Genomic DNA, 16,166 nt, shown 5'->3' with positions numbered 1-16,166 from the left:
AATCCACATTTTTCTGAGGTTGTGCTGCTGAGGACTGATGTCTGTGGGCTCTGAAATAAGTCAGGATAAAAGTCAGCCCACAGGCCACGAGGAGCTGCATTCCCATTTCCTGCTCCAGTCTTAAAGATTCACAGCTTTCCCGCAGAGCCTGTAGTACAAGTTGTAAGATGTGAATGAAACCGTCACTCTGGACGGGTCTGTCTGTTGTTTCTTTAGCTGGACGATTGCACCTCGGCTCAGGTGAGTGATAAAGACGTGTCAGTCCTGCCTTCACAGGTGCTACAGGAGTGAAAGAGATTTGTCAGTCAGTCAGTCTGTACAGGCCCACAGAGTCTTGAGTAGAAGTCTAATCAGGCAAATTAAGTGGAAACACATGTGGGGGTTCAGGGCCTTAACCCTTTTCTAAGGCATTTTACAAACTACAATCACATGCATGTTTTCAGAGCAGATCTTCAATGACAAACTCCTCTTCAGTGGTAGTTTAAATGTTTGTTGTTCACACTTTGTTTTCATCCAAACTTTGCCCTCTTTGGTACCTTTTCACCTGGCCAAGAAAGACATCCACAGTGGTCCAGATTTTGGATTTCAGAGGTCCAGAATGCTGCTGCAAAGCCTTTCCAGCCCTCTGAAGGGCCTCATGTAGGATGTCCACTTTCTTGTTCAGGTTTTATTTTATTATCCCAATCTGTATTTCATGTCTGTTTCTTTAGTTGTTTATTGTATTTGTGGAAACAGTTAGTTGTCATCACAGCAGACTAAAATCTTTAAAGTGTTAAAGTGAGGATGGATAAAGATTAAGTGATCTACAACAATTATAAAGACATCCATTTTAGATTATCAAAGATTATAAAGAAACAGGAGTAAAAAGAATAAAACACACAGAGCCGCAGGGTTTAGATTAGAGCAATGAACATTTATATCATAATTTACATTTTTTGACATTTTTGCACATAAATAACTATGTAAACCAGAATGTAAACAGAGACAGTCCTTTGGAGGGGGGGGGGTCTCCTCTGGAGTTAAAGCTCAGGTCAGAGGAGGAGACGCTTTGGTCGAATGTTAGTTAGAGAGAAAGATAACGACTCAGAGGACACAGAGTTACAGGCTGTTGATGCACAACTGATGCAGAAAATCTCAGCTGCTAGTAACATTAAGTTGACTCTCAATGCCAGTATGACCAGTTTCATTATTGTACACAGTGTAAATGGTGCAAGCATCGGCACTGAAGTTATAAAGTAGGAGGGGGGGGCCAGTGCATAAAAGGAGGCCGAGGTGCTTTGGTGTATGCCAGTTCATTAACAAGATGGCTGATGGGTGGGGTTGAAGAAGGGGCCACTGCTTCTCAACCAACAAACAAACAAACAACAAGAACAACAACAAAACATCTACAAAACAAGAGACCACAGCTAAAGGGCGAACACTTCATCATATACACACAGTACATCTTCCCTTCTTCAGCATTTTGATTTCTTATGTCCTTCTTCCCTTGTTTTGATTTTTCATTCCTCTTTTTTTTTTTATCGGTGTGCATTTAGAATTTAAGCCAAGTGAACTTTGGTTACTAGCATCAAGCGTGAGTCCCTAAATCTGAGGATGTTCACGTCCCTGCTGACAGTGTTGCCGAAAAATAAAACAAAAGGAGGGACAAGGGGAGGCGGCGGCCAGCCAGCCTCCCGAGTCCATTATGTGCTACATGTTGAGCAGGCCATGCTGCTCCTTTGGACCACATGAAGAGCTGCACTCCACTTCAGTTTGGTTTCTTCTTCTTCTTCTCCTTCAAGTAGCAAATATCAACGCAAATAAATAGAAAGCTCCCACCTAGCTTTCCCTTTAAACACACACACACTCGTATCATCACATGCACACTGAGGTAACCGTTGTGAAAAATATACATAAAAATGCCCTTTTTTTGTTTCATTTAAATTAAGTAGGCATCAGAAAAGGACCCAGACACACTGTGGGGAAGTAAAGCTCTCATTGCTAAATTAACAAATTTATGTGCCGTAATTTGGCTGTAAGTTCATCAACCCTTTTGAAACCTGCAACATTGGTTTCTAAATTTAAATAGATAAAACCCTGAAGAGTGGAACCCCTGGTTCTATAGGTCAGAGGTGGCAGGACGGATGTAGGCATAGAGAAAGTGACTATCTACAGAGACATGGCCACAAAGAGAGAGAGAGACAGATACAAAAAATAACAGAAAGATAGTCTTTTACACTGATTTCACCACGTCAGCGTAACCATCCCTTCCACTTATTGCTTTTGAAGACAACAAATAAAAAGTATAATAAATTAAGGGGGTTATATAACAACTAATTGATCAAAAAAAAAAGACATTTGAAAAAGGAGACCAAATAATACAACAATAATGATAATAGCATTATATTAATTACATTAAAGGTAAATCCTAGGTAGATGATTGTCTCTAAGTATAATAAACATTGAAACTGTTAAGTAGTCATGGGACAGTGTCTCTTGAGCCCTGAGTACGTGAGTCCCTGATGATCCTGGTGTAATCATGTTGTCACAGCTGATGACAACCAGGTCAAGAGTTTTTTATTTACAGCTGTTGCTCCTGGCAACCCAGTCCGCCTTGAGCCATGCAGTCTTGACTCTTTGTCCCTCGGGTTTAAAGGTCACTTAAGCGTGATCCTCTGACTCCTGCTTGATGGTGACCTTGGCAGGGAGCGGTAGGATGGGGCTGCTGCGCCGCATCTTGATGACCGACGTCTCATTCAGGGACTCGTATGCACCGTAACTCGAAGACAATAGCTCGGCGGCGCCGCCCTTGTGGTGGGGATGGAAGTGGGGGGACTTAACGTCAGTCTCCCGCCACAGCATCCCCAAGACCTGCTTCTCCAGCATGGCCTCCACCTCCACGCCTCCCTGCAGCTGCTCCAGCCGCTCGGCATGCTCACTGACGTCAAAGCGCTCGATCTCCTCGTTGGCGCGCTGCACCTCCTCCAAGGAAGCCTGACTGGGGAGAGCTGGACTGCCAGGGCCAGAGTTAGCCGCCAGGCAGTAGCCCTTCAGGTGGAGCCGCAGGCTGCACAGGTGAATGTAGTGGCGGTGGCAGTGGGGGCATTTGTGTGGCCGTTCACGGGAGTGCAGGCGCTTGTGCAGCTTGAGGTGGACGAACTGCGTGAACTTGGCTGGGCAGAGTTTGCAGTGGTAGGGTTTCTCGCCCGAGTGGAGGCGCAGGTGAGTTTTTAGGTTGCTGGTGCTGCTGAAACGCTTGTGACAAACCTGGAAGAGGAGAGATGACAAAAGACATGATGTCAGCACCTTGTAGTGACCTACAGAGAACCAGAGAACATCATCTTCAGTATTGTTTCTCACCTGGCACTCATGTGGCTTCTCCCCTGTGTGGACCAAGAAGTGCTTCTGCAGGTGAGCCAGCTGTGTGAAGCCTTTGTTACAGGTCTGACATTTGAAAGGTCTCTCCCCACTGTGGACACGAAGATGAACCTGTGTGCCAGAGAAGAGGAAAGAAAAAGGTCTGCTTAGGCACATTCACATATTGTAATTATCAGAAAAACCACCAAACTGAAATGTCTAAGTGATAAAGAAACACTAATTTGATTATACTGATGGGAGAACATAAGGAAATTTTGTCACTGTGTAATGTGTTTTCTGTAAAGCATTCTGTGACACTCCTTGCTATTTTAAGTGCCCTAAACCTGCTCTGCAGCCTAATGATTAAACTGTAATCACAGTACAAAAGAACGGAATGATAATGAAGCAGGAAATCAAGCAGACGTGATGCTGAAAGCCAAACACGGAAGTCTGGGGAACCTGAGCCTCACCTTCAGGTTCGACAGCTGTCCAAAGGTCTTGCTGCACACGTTGCACTCATACTTGATTTTGCCGTTCTGCTTCTTCAGCGGATACGGCAGTGCCTTATAGCCTGCTGAGCCCACGCCACGCTTCACCTTGGTCAGGTTGATGGCCTCCTCATCGGAGCAATGCTTGCTGGTATTACCAAGGAGGGCTGAGGTAGGCTTGGTGGGCACCTGCTCGTTGGGAGGTGATATGCCTGCTGTTGGGGAGCCGCTGGAGGGGGCGTGGGCTGGTCCATGTGGGTGAGGGTGCCCAGAGTAGGGGTGGTGAGGCCCGGCCTTGTCCTTCAGAGACGTGGCAGCTGAGAAGGCACTGGTGGGCCCGGGAAGGAGGAAGTCTCTATGGGCGGAGATGGAGGAGGGGTGGACAGGGTCAGGCATCAGGAAGTGCCTCCCCGCGGTGTCCGATGGCAGGAGGGGCATGTGAGTGGGCAGGAGGTTGCTATAGAGGGGGTACATCCTGGGGAAGATTCCTCCAATAGTGGGCACACCACCGCCAGGCAAAGGGTAGTGATGGGGCAGGAGGTAGCGTGAGTAGGGGGCTCCTGGAGGGTAGAAGGATGTGGAGAGGGGGGCAGATGGTGGGGAGTAACCAGGGTAGGAACCCAGCCCGGTGTTGTAGAAAGAAGCCGGGGAAGGTGCAGGACCCGAGGGGCTCCCCTGGGGGCTGCTGTCTGGGCTGCTCCTCGCCGATGGGCTGGGTGTGGCTGAAGACTGGTTGCCAGGGGAACGAATTGCAGGGTAACCAAGCTGGCCAGGCTTGTGATTCAGGAAGTCTTCAGGGATGTGAGGGTGAGGCCTGAGAGCTGGGTACAGGGCACGAGGGTACAGGGGGCGCTCAGGACTGTCGGCGCATCGCGGGCGAGTGGGAAGTGGCCGGCTGGGCTCCCTCTTCATGGACGAGGAGGATGTGCTGTTGGTGCCACGCAAAATGGAGAGGACACTGTGTTCCCTCTTGGGTGGGGTGGGGGTCGCAGCAACGGTGGACGGGCTGGAGGCTTCAACCAAACGCTCCTCACTGATCACCTGCTGCTGCTTCACCTCTAAGAGAGACTGCTCTGAAGAGACAGACAGAAAGAGAAAAGATGTCAGTGGAAGTTCATGAGACCAGGATGGGCCCATTAATAAATTGATATTTTTGTCAATAAAATTTAGTAAATCATATTGTTAATTTAGCAACACAAATTCCTGAGATGAACCTCTGCAGGTCACATAGTTCTCTTCAGCACAGGGCTAAGGAATACCATAAGAAAGTCAGTGGGCCAATTAAGGTGACAGATTTGACAAACGAGAGTGAGGTTAGGGGCAAAATACAGGAAGTGAGGCGTGACAGCTGCCTTCGGGCACTGAGTGTGTTTGTATCTGTGTGTGTGTGTGTGTGTGTGTGTGTGTGCCTATAAAATCAAGATAAAATCAAACTGGTGGCAGACAGACGGGGCTGATGGAAGGTTTCCTGCTAAAGATATCCTCTGAAAAAGCTTGGCCTCCACCTGCCCTCCACACACACACACACACACACACACACACACACACACACACGCCATGTGACAAGGTACACACACAGAGGCGCCTACAGACAAAGACCTCTGTCTGATTTGTTGACTCTTCCACTTTTGTAAAAGCACATGTGCACATTTTTGATCAAGCTCCTTCTCTCCTGATTTTTCCTGGCTATTCGCTATTGTTTGTGGGTCAAAGGTTAGATTAGAGAGCTTCCTCCTCAGTCACTCACACCTACTGTCTCCTCTGCATGATGAAAGAGTGGATTAGGAGGAGAGCTCGCACACACACTCTCTAAAAGCCCTGGGTAGTTAGCTAGCAGCACATCTCGGCTGTTAAATGGCAGCAGAGGAGCCTTTAAAGCGCCGCCATGTATTATCTATAAGCTCATTTACTGCCCAGTCAACTTTTTACCATGAGGTCGCCCAGAGGGGAGTGTGTGCATGTGTGTGTGTGTGTGTGTGTGTGCCTGAGAGACATGGAGGTTGTCAAAGTTAATCCTGAGTGCCAGAACTGACGAAATTTGTTTGACTCCCCCTGATAGACCCCCTCGCTCACTCGCTCACAGTCGGTGACCCTTGCATCAGTAGTATAGCGGCAGTGTGTAAACACTGAGGTTATCAGCTAGCCTTCCTCCTCCTCTTCCTCCTCCCTCCCCACTCCCTCCCCTTTTCCAGAAAACAAACAGGGACGCCATCTTGGAGATATCAATCTGTCAACACGGCCCTTCTGCCAGGAAGTTCAAGTAGTCAACAGAGGGGGGGCGGGAGGTGCGACTACCTCTCACACGCCCTCCTCCACCTTCTTTTCAGGCTTTCAAGTTCCAAATAGATTAGAGCAAATGGCCAACACACTCATACACAAGCACACACACACACACACACAGGCTGACAGGTGCTTTCAAGTGCTAACACTCAAAGAATGCTAAACGACAGCGACAAAAAACATGAGAGAAGAAGAGAGGAGAAAGTGAGGGAGTGGGACTGCAGTGTACACTCAGTCATTTTTCTCTCTCTCTCTCTCTCTCACACACACACACACACAAACGTCTGGTTTTACTATGACTGCACTGGAAAGAGCCAAAAACAGAGACATGGTAGAGACGACAGCAGACGTGGTCGGCCTCCACGGGAATAACATACAGGATGTCAGTCGCCTTGGACCACTAACTGTGGTGCCCTGCTGGGGACACAGAGTGCATTTTCCCAAATTTGATCAGAGTCTAATGAGATGTATGTGTTGTGTTAACTGACTGACACTCGAGTGCCTGTTGTCTGATGAAACAAAACTATTCTGGCAATGAAAACAGCAGGATTTAAATGAGATCGGGGCAAACCGTTTTCTCAGTCCAGAGCTACAGAACTACAGGGACTCATGAGCAGCTTCCTCTTCTTTTACCTTTTGCCCTTGTAACTGGGTTTCAGTTTAACGTTACTGAGTCAGACAGATTGTGGTTTTCTTGGTTTTAGTCAGCAATTATTTCTGACTTCGTTTGAAGAGTTAAAAAAATCCAGTGGACCACACCAACAGTCAAAACTTGCACTCATCTGAGAAACGTACGCTCGTCAGACCGAACTGATAAAAAGTAAGCTGGGAGCTGAAGCTCTGAGCGCCGCAGCCACAAGTGCAGGTACGAGTTTCTGCTGCAGGTTAAAAAAAAAAATCAGTATTCAAGTCACTGGCAGGTCAACAGGAGCCTGTGGGGCTAAACGAGAGAGGAAGCTAATTAAAGACAACACATACACTGTATCCACACACTGGAGGTTTGAAGGAGGGGCCGTGGGCAGCGGAGTCGGCCGGGCCGAGCCTGCCGCTTCCCCTGCCACCTTAACTCTGCTATTAGCCTGCAGTCACACCTGGAAATCCCTGAGCTCCCACTCGCTCTCTTTGCTTTCCAGTCGGCCTGCTCGCTCTTTGATCAGCTCAGTGGAGAAGTGCAGTCGGGCTGCTGTGTCTTGTATGCAAATGTGTGTTCGTTTTAGTGCTCCGTGTACAGAGAAAACCGACTTCTTCTCTCATGCTCATTCATGATGTCAGGGGATTAAGAAATATTTTGCTTGTAACTGTATGTTTTATGGGTTTCTCTGTGAGGATGCACACAGTCAAACACACACTGTCTCTGCTCCTTTTATTGAGGTTGGGTGAGGTTGTGTGTGTGAGTGTGAGCTTTCATGTTAAAAGCGGGTCTTTAAGTGTGTAAGACTGTGGCATTAGGGGCCATATCCCCATGTCTGTGTAATTACACTGTCACACACACAAATACAGCGATGGCACTGACAGAGATGAAAGGTTGTTGGTCTTGTACTCTTGTATGTGTTGTGTGTGTGTGTGTGTGTGTGTGTTTGGAGGGATAATGACAGGCTAACGTTCAGAGAGGAAGGAGACAAGGCTACACTCAAAGACACTGTTAGGCTTCAAGAGCGGCGACAGGACACAGTCAAGACACACACACACACACACACACGCAAACAAACACACACACACACACACCTACGCTGATTTTTTTTTATGACAGCAGCTCAGAGCAACAGACATTTAATAAAAATAGTCTTCCACAATAAAAGTCGTGCATGTGACAAACATACAAAATAGTGGCCTCAGATTCCAAATAATTTTATTTTAAACAGATTCTTATTTCTTCTTCTTCTTCTACTAATAATAAAAAAAAAAAGACACTTACTGAGTTTCTGCATCATCAGCTCTCCGGACGGCGGGTAGTGGAGGCGTCGGGCAAAGTCGTGGCAGTACCAGACGAGCAGCTCAGCGCCGGCCGGGATGGGCTTCACCGTATAGAAGTAAATCTCCACGCCATTCTGACACGCCGCCAGGTTCTGCTCTGCCGCCGAGTGGGCCGGGTTCACGTACCGCATCCAGTTAGAGCGCGTCTCATCCAGGCCGTCGACGAAGTGGTGGAACTCCCCGTCCACGTAGATCTGAAGCGGGCAAAGGGAGGAGAGAATATTAGTAAAACAATATATAATATAATAATAAGATTTTTTTCTCTACTCTTTCATGTGACGAGAACGAATTCACTGATTCCACTTCAGTTTCACTGCAATTCAGCAGGCACAAAGTCAATAGTAAAAGTCAATAATATGTAAAATCCTCCCTCCCTTCCTTTTTAAGAGCTTTACTGACTTTCTGAATCTCAGTGATTTACCAACTACAACAACAAATTTAACTAAAAGGCCAAATCAGCAATCAGCTTACAAGGTAAATAAGTCGCAAACTCAGCAAAGAAAGAAAGCACAGACCTAATTAAGTAAGTTATGACCAATTAGAGTAGATGAGTTAATAAAGACTGACATAAATCTGACTGATTAAATAACTAAGTAACCAAAAAGTCCACAGAAACTTACCAAATAAAAAGTAACCAATAGCAAAAATAAACAAGTGAATTCAGCCACTTCTAACATAAATCACACAACCATCTCATGCCTTCTCTCGTCTCGCTCTCTGTCCCCATCATTTCACTCCTCACCATGTTCCCCTCGTCTCCTTCAGGCGGACGAGCAGACAGCATCGAGGAGGAGGAGGAGGAGGAGATCCTCTTTTATATTGAAAAGAGAAAGGAAGGACCAACTCATATCCCGCCTTCCTCCTCCTTCTCTCTCTTTCACTCTCTCTCTCTCTCTCTCTCTCTCTCTCTCTAGCTCGCTCTCTCGTTTCTCTGTCAGCTCAGCGTGTGTGTGTGTGAGAAAGTGAGATATGAGCATCAATGGAACACCTTTCTATGTGTGCTTGTGGTTTGGAGCAGAGTGACTCTTTCTGTTCAAACACACACACACACACACACACAGTGAAGGTGTTGGTCAGGTGGTTTGTGAACGTGTGTATTCTCACTGTCAGTTACCGGTAGTGATGTATTCTGCTGAGCGGTGTGTGTGTGTGTGTGTGTGTGTGTGGACTTACAGGAACCACAGTGTGACATGTTATTTGTGTGAAGGTGACATCACATCCCCATTTCAAAACAGCGAGCCCAGTTTCCTGTTCCACTGACTGACTTTTGATATGTGTGACATCACAGGAAGGGGTCTCTCCGGCTTCTGAGGAAGTGTGTGTGTGTGTGTGTGTGTGTGTGTGTCTGCGTGTGTGTGTGTGTGTGTGCTCGCACTCACCCTCCAGAAGTACTTTCGGTTGGCGTCTTTCGGGACGCTGTCAGCTGTGTAGATCTCGCCCACCAGGGGGCCGAAGCGAGTTCCCTTGGGGATGTACTCTCTGCTGCACACACCGACCACCTGCATGAGGACGCACACACACAGGTGAGACAACAGCTCAAAAAGGCCTTTGAGGCGGATTTTGGGTGATGCTGTGTCTGCGTGAGGTTTTCAAAAAGGTTTTTAAAATTAATTTCTTTCTAGAAAATTCACGTCCTTGCAGTGCAGTATTACAGCAAGTGGCATTCAATTTATTAAGTGACTTTTAACATCTTAAAATGGCAGAGTGTAACTTGTTAGGATGCAAGAAATTTGCATGCAAACACTTGAAGCTCTTACGCGGTAACACTTAAAAAAAAAACAAGGTGTTTTTGAGCACCTTTTGGCTTTCAGTAGAGGTGGAGAGAGAGTGTGTGTGTGTGTGTGTGTGTTTTCATGCTGCATCCCTGAGTGATGTGTCATTAAGTCTAATTAAGTCTTATTGTAAGTACAAATACAGACTCACAGACACACGCTATCAAGCAGCTGTCAACACAGACGATGATTAATGAGGCAGCTTTGCACCTCAGAGTGTGTGAGCGCGTGGCAGAACTGTAAAATCTTTCATATGCCCCTCTCTCTCTCTCTCTCTCTCTCTCTCTCTCTCTCTCTCTCTCTCTATCGTCACACCTCCGCTCGTCGCCACATCAAACCAAAACTGCTGCCACTTCAGATGCTTCAGGGGGAAACATACTCGAAAGAAAAAGAACAGAATCTTCTCCTTGTTTTCCTTCTCATCTGATTGAATCGAAGAACAAAAAAATGGAGGAGGAGGAAGAGAAAAGAGAGGGATTATGTGGCGACCAGGCGTCAGGCTCCACCAGTGGATGGAAGAGAAACACACACACACACACACACACACACACACACAGACGTCTTTCCCAAACCTCGGCTGACATGGGAAATCCCCCCCCTCCCGTTTTCCCTCTGCAGCACCAGACAGACTGTGTGTGTGTGTGTGTGTGTGTGTGTGTGTGTATTAGTGTCTGGAGGGTTTTTTTTTTGACCGATTAACAGACTTTTAAAATGCTTTCTCCCTCTTTGAACCCAGACTCAGTGTTCTTTGATCAGAGCGACGAACTCCCATCCTCCGCCTTTCCCTTCTTCCTCTCTGGGCGCAGATAAATATTAGCTGATAGCCTATCAGCTCGTAAACAAAACACACTCTGCTTCTTTCCTCCCTGATGAGAAAATCCATACGATCACGCCGTGTTAAGTTTGAACTCATAAGGTGTCGGAGTTGCCAAACTCGCGACCTTTCCGACCTGCAGTCATGCACAGCGCGGATCCACGCTGCAGCGGATTTACTGACCTGCTTTCCTGCCAGGTTAACGTGTGATGACCCGATTTTTAAGGTTTTTGTGCTCCTGATCAATTATGTCATCATTTGGAATGATTATTATGAACAAATCTAAATCTTTTCAACTTTCAGAAGAAGACTTCAGTGAAATGGTCTCTAACCTTAGTTTGAACCTTTGGCTTTCTGCCTATTTCACCTCCGGTTCGATCAATGGCGTGACGACGGGTTGGTCAGAAAAGTCACAAGATGTCCGTTTGGCTTGAAACACTGACAGCAGTGTGAAGTGCAGATTCAATATTTTGCTGTTGCAGGTATTTGCTGATTTGACATACGGAGCATCTGAGGGGTCAAACTTCACATCAAATCCTCATTAAATCAGCACACACGAGCCGACTGATGTGTTGTGTGTGCTCACATGCTGAAAGCTGCCCCCTGTCAGCACACACAGGTACTGCAGCTGGTTTAAAGTGACTTGAAACACACACACACACACACGTTTGGAATAAAGCCATGATTCCCTCAGATGATGAAATGAGCTTTCATGGATGGATACGAGCTGATAAATTCACAGTGTAAACACACAGCTACAGTTACAGTGTACGTGTGTCTGTGTGTGTGCTTCAGGCCTTTCTCACACCCACACACACACACATGCACAGATTCCTCTCTGTAATGTGTGTGTGAAGTTTTACGACGAGACACGACCCTCTCTTCATTACATGACCCACATCTGACTCATGTGTGTGTGCAGATGGTTTTCTCTGCCTGAGTGTGTGTGAAAAACTGAGACTGGAGAGAAAGTGTGTGTGTGTGTGTGTGTGTGTGTGTTTTTCTGAGTCTGACCTCCTTGCTCTCAGCCAGGTGTTTGAACGCCAGGTTTCGGGGCAGCGACGCCTCAGCTCTGGTTGTGGTGTTGCTGGTGGTGGTGTCACCGTCTGGCCCCGCCTCCCACGCCGTGTCTTTGACGATGTATGTGCACTTCTCCTCGAACTCCGACTCCGTCCATCGAGTCATGTCTGCCTCCTCCACGTCCATCTCCATGTCGACGTCCGTGTCTGTCGCCGTCTCGGCTCCGTCTGTGGCGGCGGAAGCCATCTTGGCCTCCTGGTGCGCGTCGTGCTGCTCCATGGCGTGTGCCCCCTCACTGGTCAACATGGCCGAGCTATGAGAGGTCGCCTGGTTGGCAGAAAAAGAGAGATTTTATTTTTACACATCCTTTATTTAAATCGTTCCACCAGCGACAACTCAGGAAAGTGAAAGAAGAAAGAAAGAAGAAAGAAAGAAAGATTTAATGAAAGGATAAAAATAAAGAAAGGAGGAAGAAATGAAGGAGAACTGAGAAAAGGAAGAGATAAGCAGAAAAACAGGATCAAGAGGGCAAAGAGAGAGAAACCATGACAGGCAAAGGAAGACAAATGAAAGATGAGAAAGATGAGAAAGAAAGGGAGGAAAAAAGACAAAAACATGAAAGGAGAGACTGCAGACAAAGTGGGAAAATGATAACCGAGCTAAGACAAAAAGGGAGATGTGGGAGGAAAAAGATAAAAAGAGGAAAGAAAAGGATTAAAGGTGATAAAAACAGACAGAGAGATGAAGGGATGAAGAAGGAGAGAAAAAAGAGAGGAAGAGCTGTGATTATTACATGGGCTGACTCAGTGGGGGGGGGGGGGTGTGAGTAATGCTGCTGACACACACACACACACACACACACACAGGAAGCAGTTTGTCTTGTTAATTATTTACAGAAAACATGAACTAATTTGGGAAACAATCAGAGAATAAATAAAACCTCCAGGCATTCATGACTGGGATTTACTTTCATATGATAATGATAATATTATTTAACAGAAAACATCCAGCACGGTAAAATTTTCTGAATATTTGTTTGATTCTGTTTTCTGCTTTATTTGATCCTCAGACGGAAATGAATTTCGCTGACTGATTTCTCGCTGATCTTTTCTTTTCTCTGGTCAGGCTGAGACGACAGACTTTGATCTAAACGAAATAAAATCCTTAATTTCATTATGAACGTCCCTGATGTCTGTTCGTTCTTCTGACACACCGGCTCATACAAACACTGAACATTTTGCACCAATTCCACATTTTCTGCAAAGGAACAAATATGAGACAACGTGTGATTAAAAGCAGGTTTTCTCTCGCTGTCCTCTCTCCTCCCTGCAGCCCGTCAACTTCTCTTTATTCTCTACGATGAAAGTCAGTGTGGTGGATCATAAGCCTAAAATCTCCCTCTGTGTCCCCCCCCGTGTGTCCCCCCTCCTCCCTCGTCTCTTCCTGGGGTTGAAGACAGAGGAAGGAAACGCTGTCTGTGTCTGAATGAAGCTAAAATTGGAAGCAGAGTGGCACTGCAGCGGAACCGGCAAATCATCCCAACTCCCAGTGTGTGTGTGAGTGTGAGTGTGTGTGTGTGCTGGTAATGGATGAAGTGGGTGAGGCAGGGGGGCGATGAGGAAGGGAGCGCCAAAACTTTTCCATTTGGGGGGCCACAGCAGCACAAACAAAACTTCAAACGCGATCCCACCCAAGACCCACACACACACACACACACACACACACAGCAGATATCCACACACACACAGCAGATATCCACACAGGGACAAACATGCAGCTCGTCCCACGCAGACGAGCGGAAAACAGCAGATCCTCAGTCACCACACTCGGCTCTCTGAATTCTTCTGCAGCCGCAAGAAAGAAAATGATTTCACATCCAACTGACTGCAGTCACAGCTACGACTTGTCCTCCACACGGCCTGACACGCTCAGATCACCTCTGCTCACTGACCAGGCCGGACTTCACAAAGCGAAAAGGAACCAGACACCGGGCCTCAATTTTTGGGAAAATTAAAATGATTGAGATCCTCAAACCTGTTCAGATGCAGCCTGCATTTCACAGCAAAAGTCATCAGACTGCAGCAAAGCAAATCCTCCAAATTACATTCAAATCCCACAAAGCCACACAATCCATTATTTGAATTGTTAAAGGAAAAAACTTTCCAACATGAACACATCACTTCTCCCCGCTGCACCTTTTCCCACAGAAAACCAAGCAGCAGAACAACAGTTTCTGCTCCATTTGCCATGTAAATGAAGCAAATTAAAAACTGATGAAAACACATGAAAATGTTTCTCAATATTTCAGCTCTCGGCAGAAGTCTCCTCTTTGCATAACAGCTGCAACATCGAGAACTAATAGTGAAACCAAAAACCAAGAAACATTTCACCCCGTGAACATTTCGACCAACTGAAAACACAAAAGCTGAGTGAGCACGCAGTCACAGGAATGTCAGCTTAAGGTGCAGTCGAATCAGTCAAGATGAAACTGAGCTGCTGAAGCGCGCAGGGAAAAGCGACACATGATGTGAATCCAGATGGAGAACAGGTCACAAGTTGTGCGTGTTTTCTGACAAAAACAAAGCAGCTCATGTCCTGCTCTTTCTGTCTTTTCCACAAACTAAATGTGAACAAAAGTCTGAAATCCCAAACTGACGCGCCGAAAAACACAAAGAAATTAATTCCAACAAAACAGTCTAAACTAAATAATAATAAAAAATTAGCAACGGCGTGGAAATAAGAAAATCTGATCAAGCCATAAATAAAAAAACCTCTGAGAACTAAATCATCTGAAACAAGCACTAAAACGTCGTGAAATCAGATTTAAAATCTGGATTTAAAAAAAAGAGAAGAAAATTACATTTAGGATGTCAGAAAGCCGCTCTCTGCGTTAAATAATAAGTGAATAAAAAAGCTAAAAGTGCTCCACAAGTTGTTTCTTCCTCTTCGTGTGTGCTGGTCAAAGTGGGAGAAGTCGGCCGCTGCGGACTCACCGTGTAGCTTTGGTCCCATCCACACATAGGGACGTCCGGACTGAGGACAGAGTGTGTGTGTGTGCAGGACAGGTGCAGTTCTCCCCCTCCGTCCGAGCCGCTCCGAGCTGCGATACTCCACACGGGTGTGTGTGCGTGTGTGTGTGTGTGCTGGAGTGTGTGTAAGTGATCCACTCGCTGTCTTCAAATCAAATGCCTGGCGGACCGAGTGGCTTTCTGACTAAGTGACTAAGGCCCGTCCTCTCTGCGTCCAGGTCCCGCCCCCCTCAGGTCTGGGCTTACCCTATCACCTCCTCCGCCTCCTCATGGCTCCGCCCACACCACCCCCCACCCCATCCCGCGCGCGCACGCACGCACACACACAACCACTCATACACACTTTTTCTTTAAGAAGCAGCAGGCGCTTTCACCTGAGGCCATGAGCAACACACACACACACACACACACACACACACACACACACACACACACGCACACACTGAGGACAACTTTTTCTGCATCAAAATAAGTTTTCTTTCAGTGATGATGATGTTGTGTGTGGGGGGGAAATGTCTGTTAGCAGCTTCAAAGGGGTAAACAACGTGTGTGTGTGTGTGTGTGTGTGTGTGTGTGTGTGTGTGTTGGGGGGAGCACTGAGTCACTGTCACAGGATGTCCCTCTCTTCCCCAGGAAAACACACACACACACACACACACACCTTCTGCCTGTAGGGGGCAGGACTGGCCTTCCCTGGCTGTGGCTGAGTAACTGTCTGTCTGTCTGCCTGTCTGCCTGTCTGCCTGCTTGTGACTCTCTCCTCCCTCTCTCAGTTTCTCCCTCTCTTCCCTCACTTTGTCTCTCTCTCTCTCTCTTTTACTTTCCCTCTCTTTCTAAAATGACTTAATTTCAAGTTTCTAATTTAAATTTGAAGCTGCTCTGCTGGCTGACGTGCTGCCCACGGTGTTGTGGACTAACTGCTTACATGTGATTAAATTACAAAATGAGTGTAAATAATGTAAACATTACAGTTCCTGTGAGAAAACAATCCCACGTTATTCATACTAGAATACAACTTCTATTTGTTGTTTTAAATCTTTTCTTTCTTGCCACATTTCAGGACGGCGAGGACCCACAACGCTGCTGGGACAAACCTGAACGCGACAGCATGAGCGGCAGGACGGCTTCCAAAACGTCTGTTCATGCACGAATCAACACGGGCCACAAAGACAGACATTTTCAGCTGCCTTTTTAAAACCTGATTTTAAAAGTGTGTGTGTGTTCTCACGTGTGTCAGCTTCATGCTGGGGGGTTCCGTGTGGGCAGCACATGGCCCGCGGGCCGCCAGTTGAACAGCCTCGGCTCCACGTCTGGACGGGCTCCCCTCATTGGATTTTGATTGGTTCTCTCGTTTGCCTCTCGGCTGCCAGGCCAATCGACAGACTCTGCTCGTTGAATTATTTGTTGATTTAGCTCCATGTATTTTTTATGTCCAGTCAGTGACATATTTATG

At 46.7% G+C, this 16,166-nt stretch overlaps 1 protein-coding gene across 1 annotated transcript; it reads right to left on the bottom strand.

Annotated features, from left to right (window-relative positions):
• Positions 1-892: 892 nt before the first annotated feature.
• On the bottom strand, positions 893-14,893 carry prdm1a (PR domain containing 1a, with ZNF domain). The gene is made up of 7 exons (XM_046400274.1): positions 14,678-14,893; positions 11,679-12,011; positions 9,458-9,577; positions 8,020-8,272; positions 3,807-4,897; positions 3,340-3,468; positions 893-3,246 (listed from the first exon to the last, which is right to left on the bottom strand). Exons 1-7 carry the CDS (start codon positions 14,702-14,704, stop codon positions 2,641-2,643), a joined length of 2,559 nt encoding a protein of 852 aa, XP_046256230.1. The 5' UTR covers positions 14,705-14,893; the 3' UTR covers positions 893-2,640.
• Between the last annotated feature and the right edge of the window lie 1,273 nt (positions 14,894-16,166).

This window comes from Scatophagus argus, chromosome 9, assembly GCF_020382885.2.
Source record: "Scatophagus argus isolate fScaArg1 chromosome 9, fScaArg1.pri, whole genome shotgun sequence".
NCBI lineage: Eukaryota > Metazoa > Chordata > Actinopteri > Scatophagidae > Scatophagus > Scatophagus argus.
Note: the sequence above shows the minus strand (reverse complement) of the source record. Positions and strands in the feature narration are given on the sequence as shown.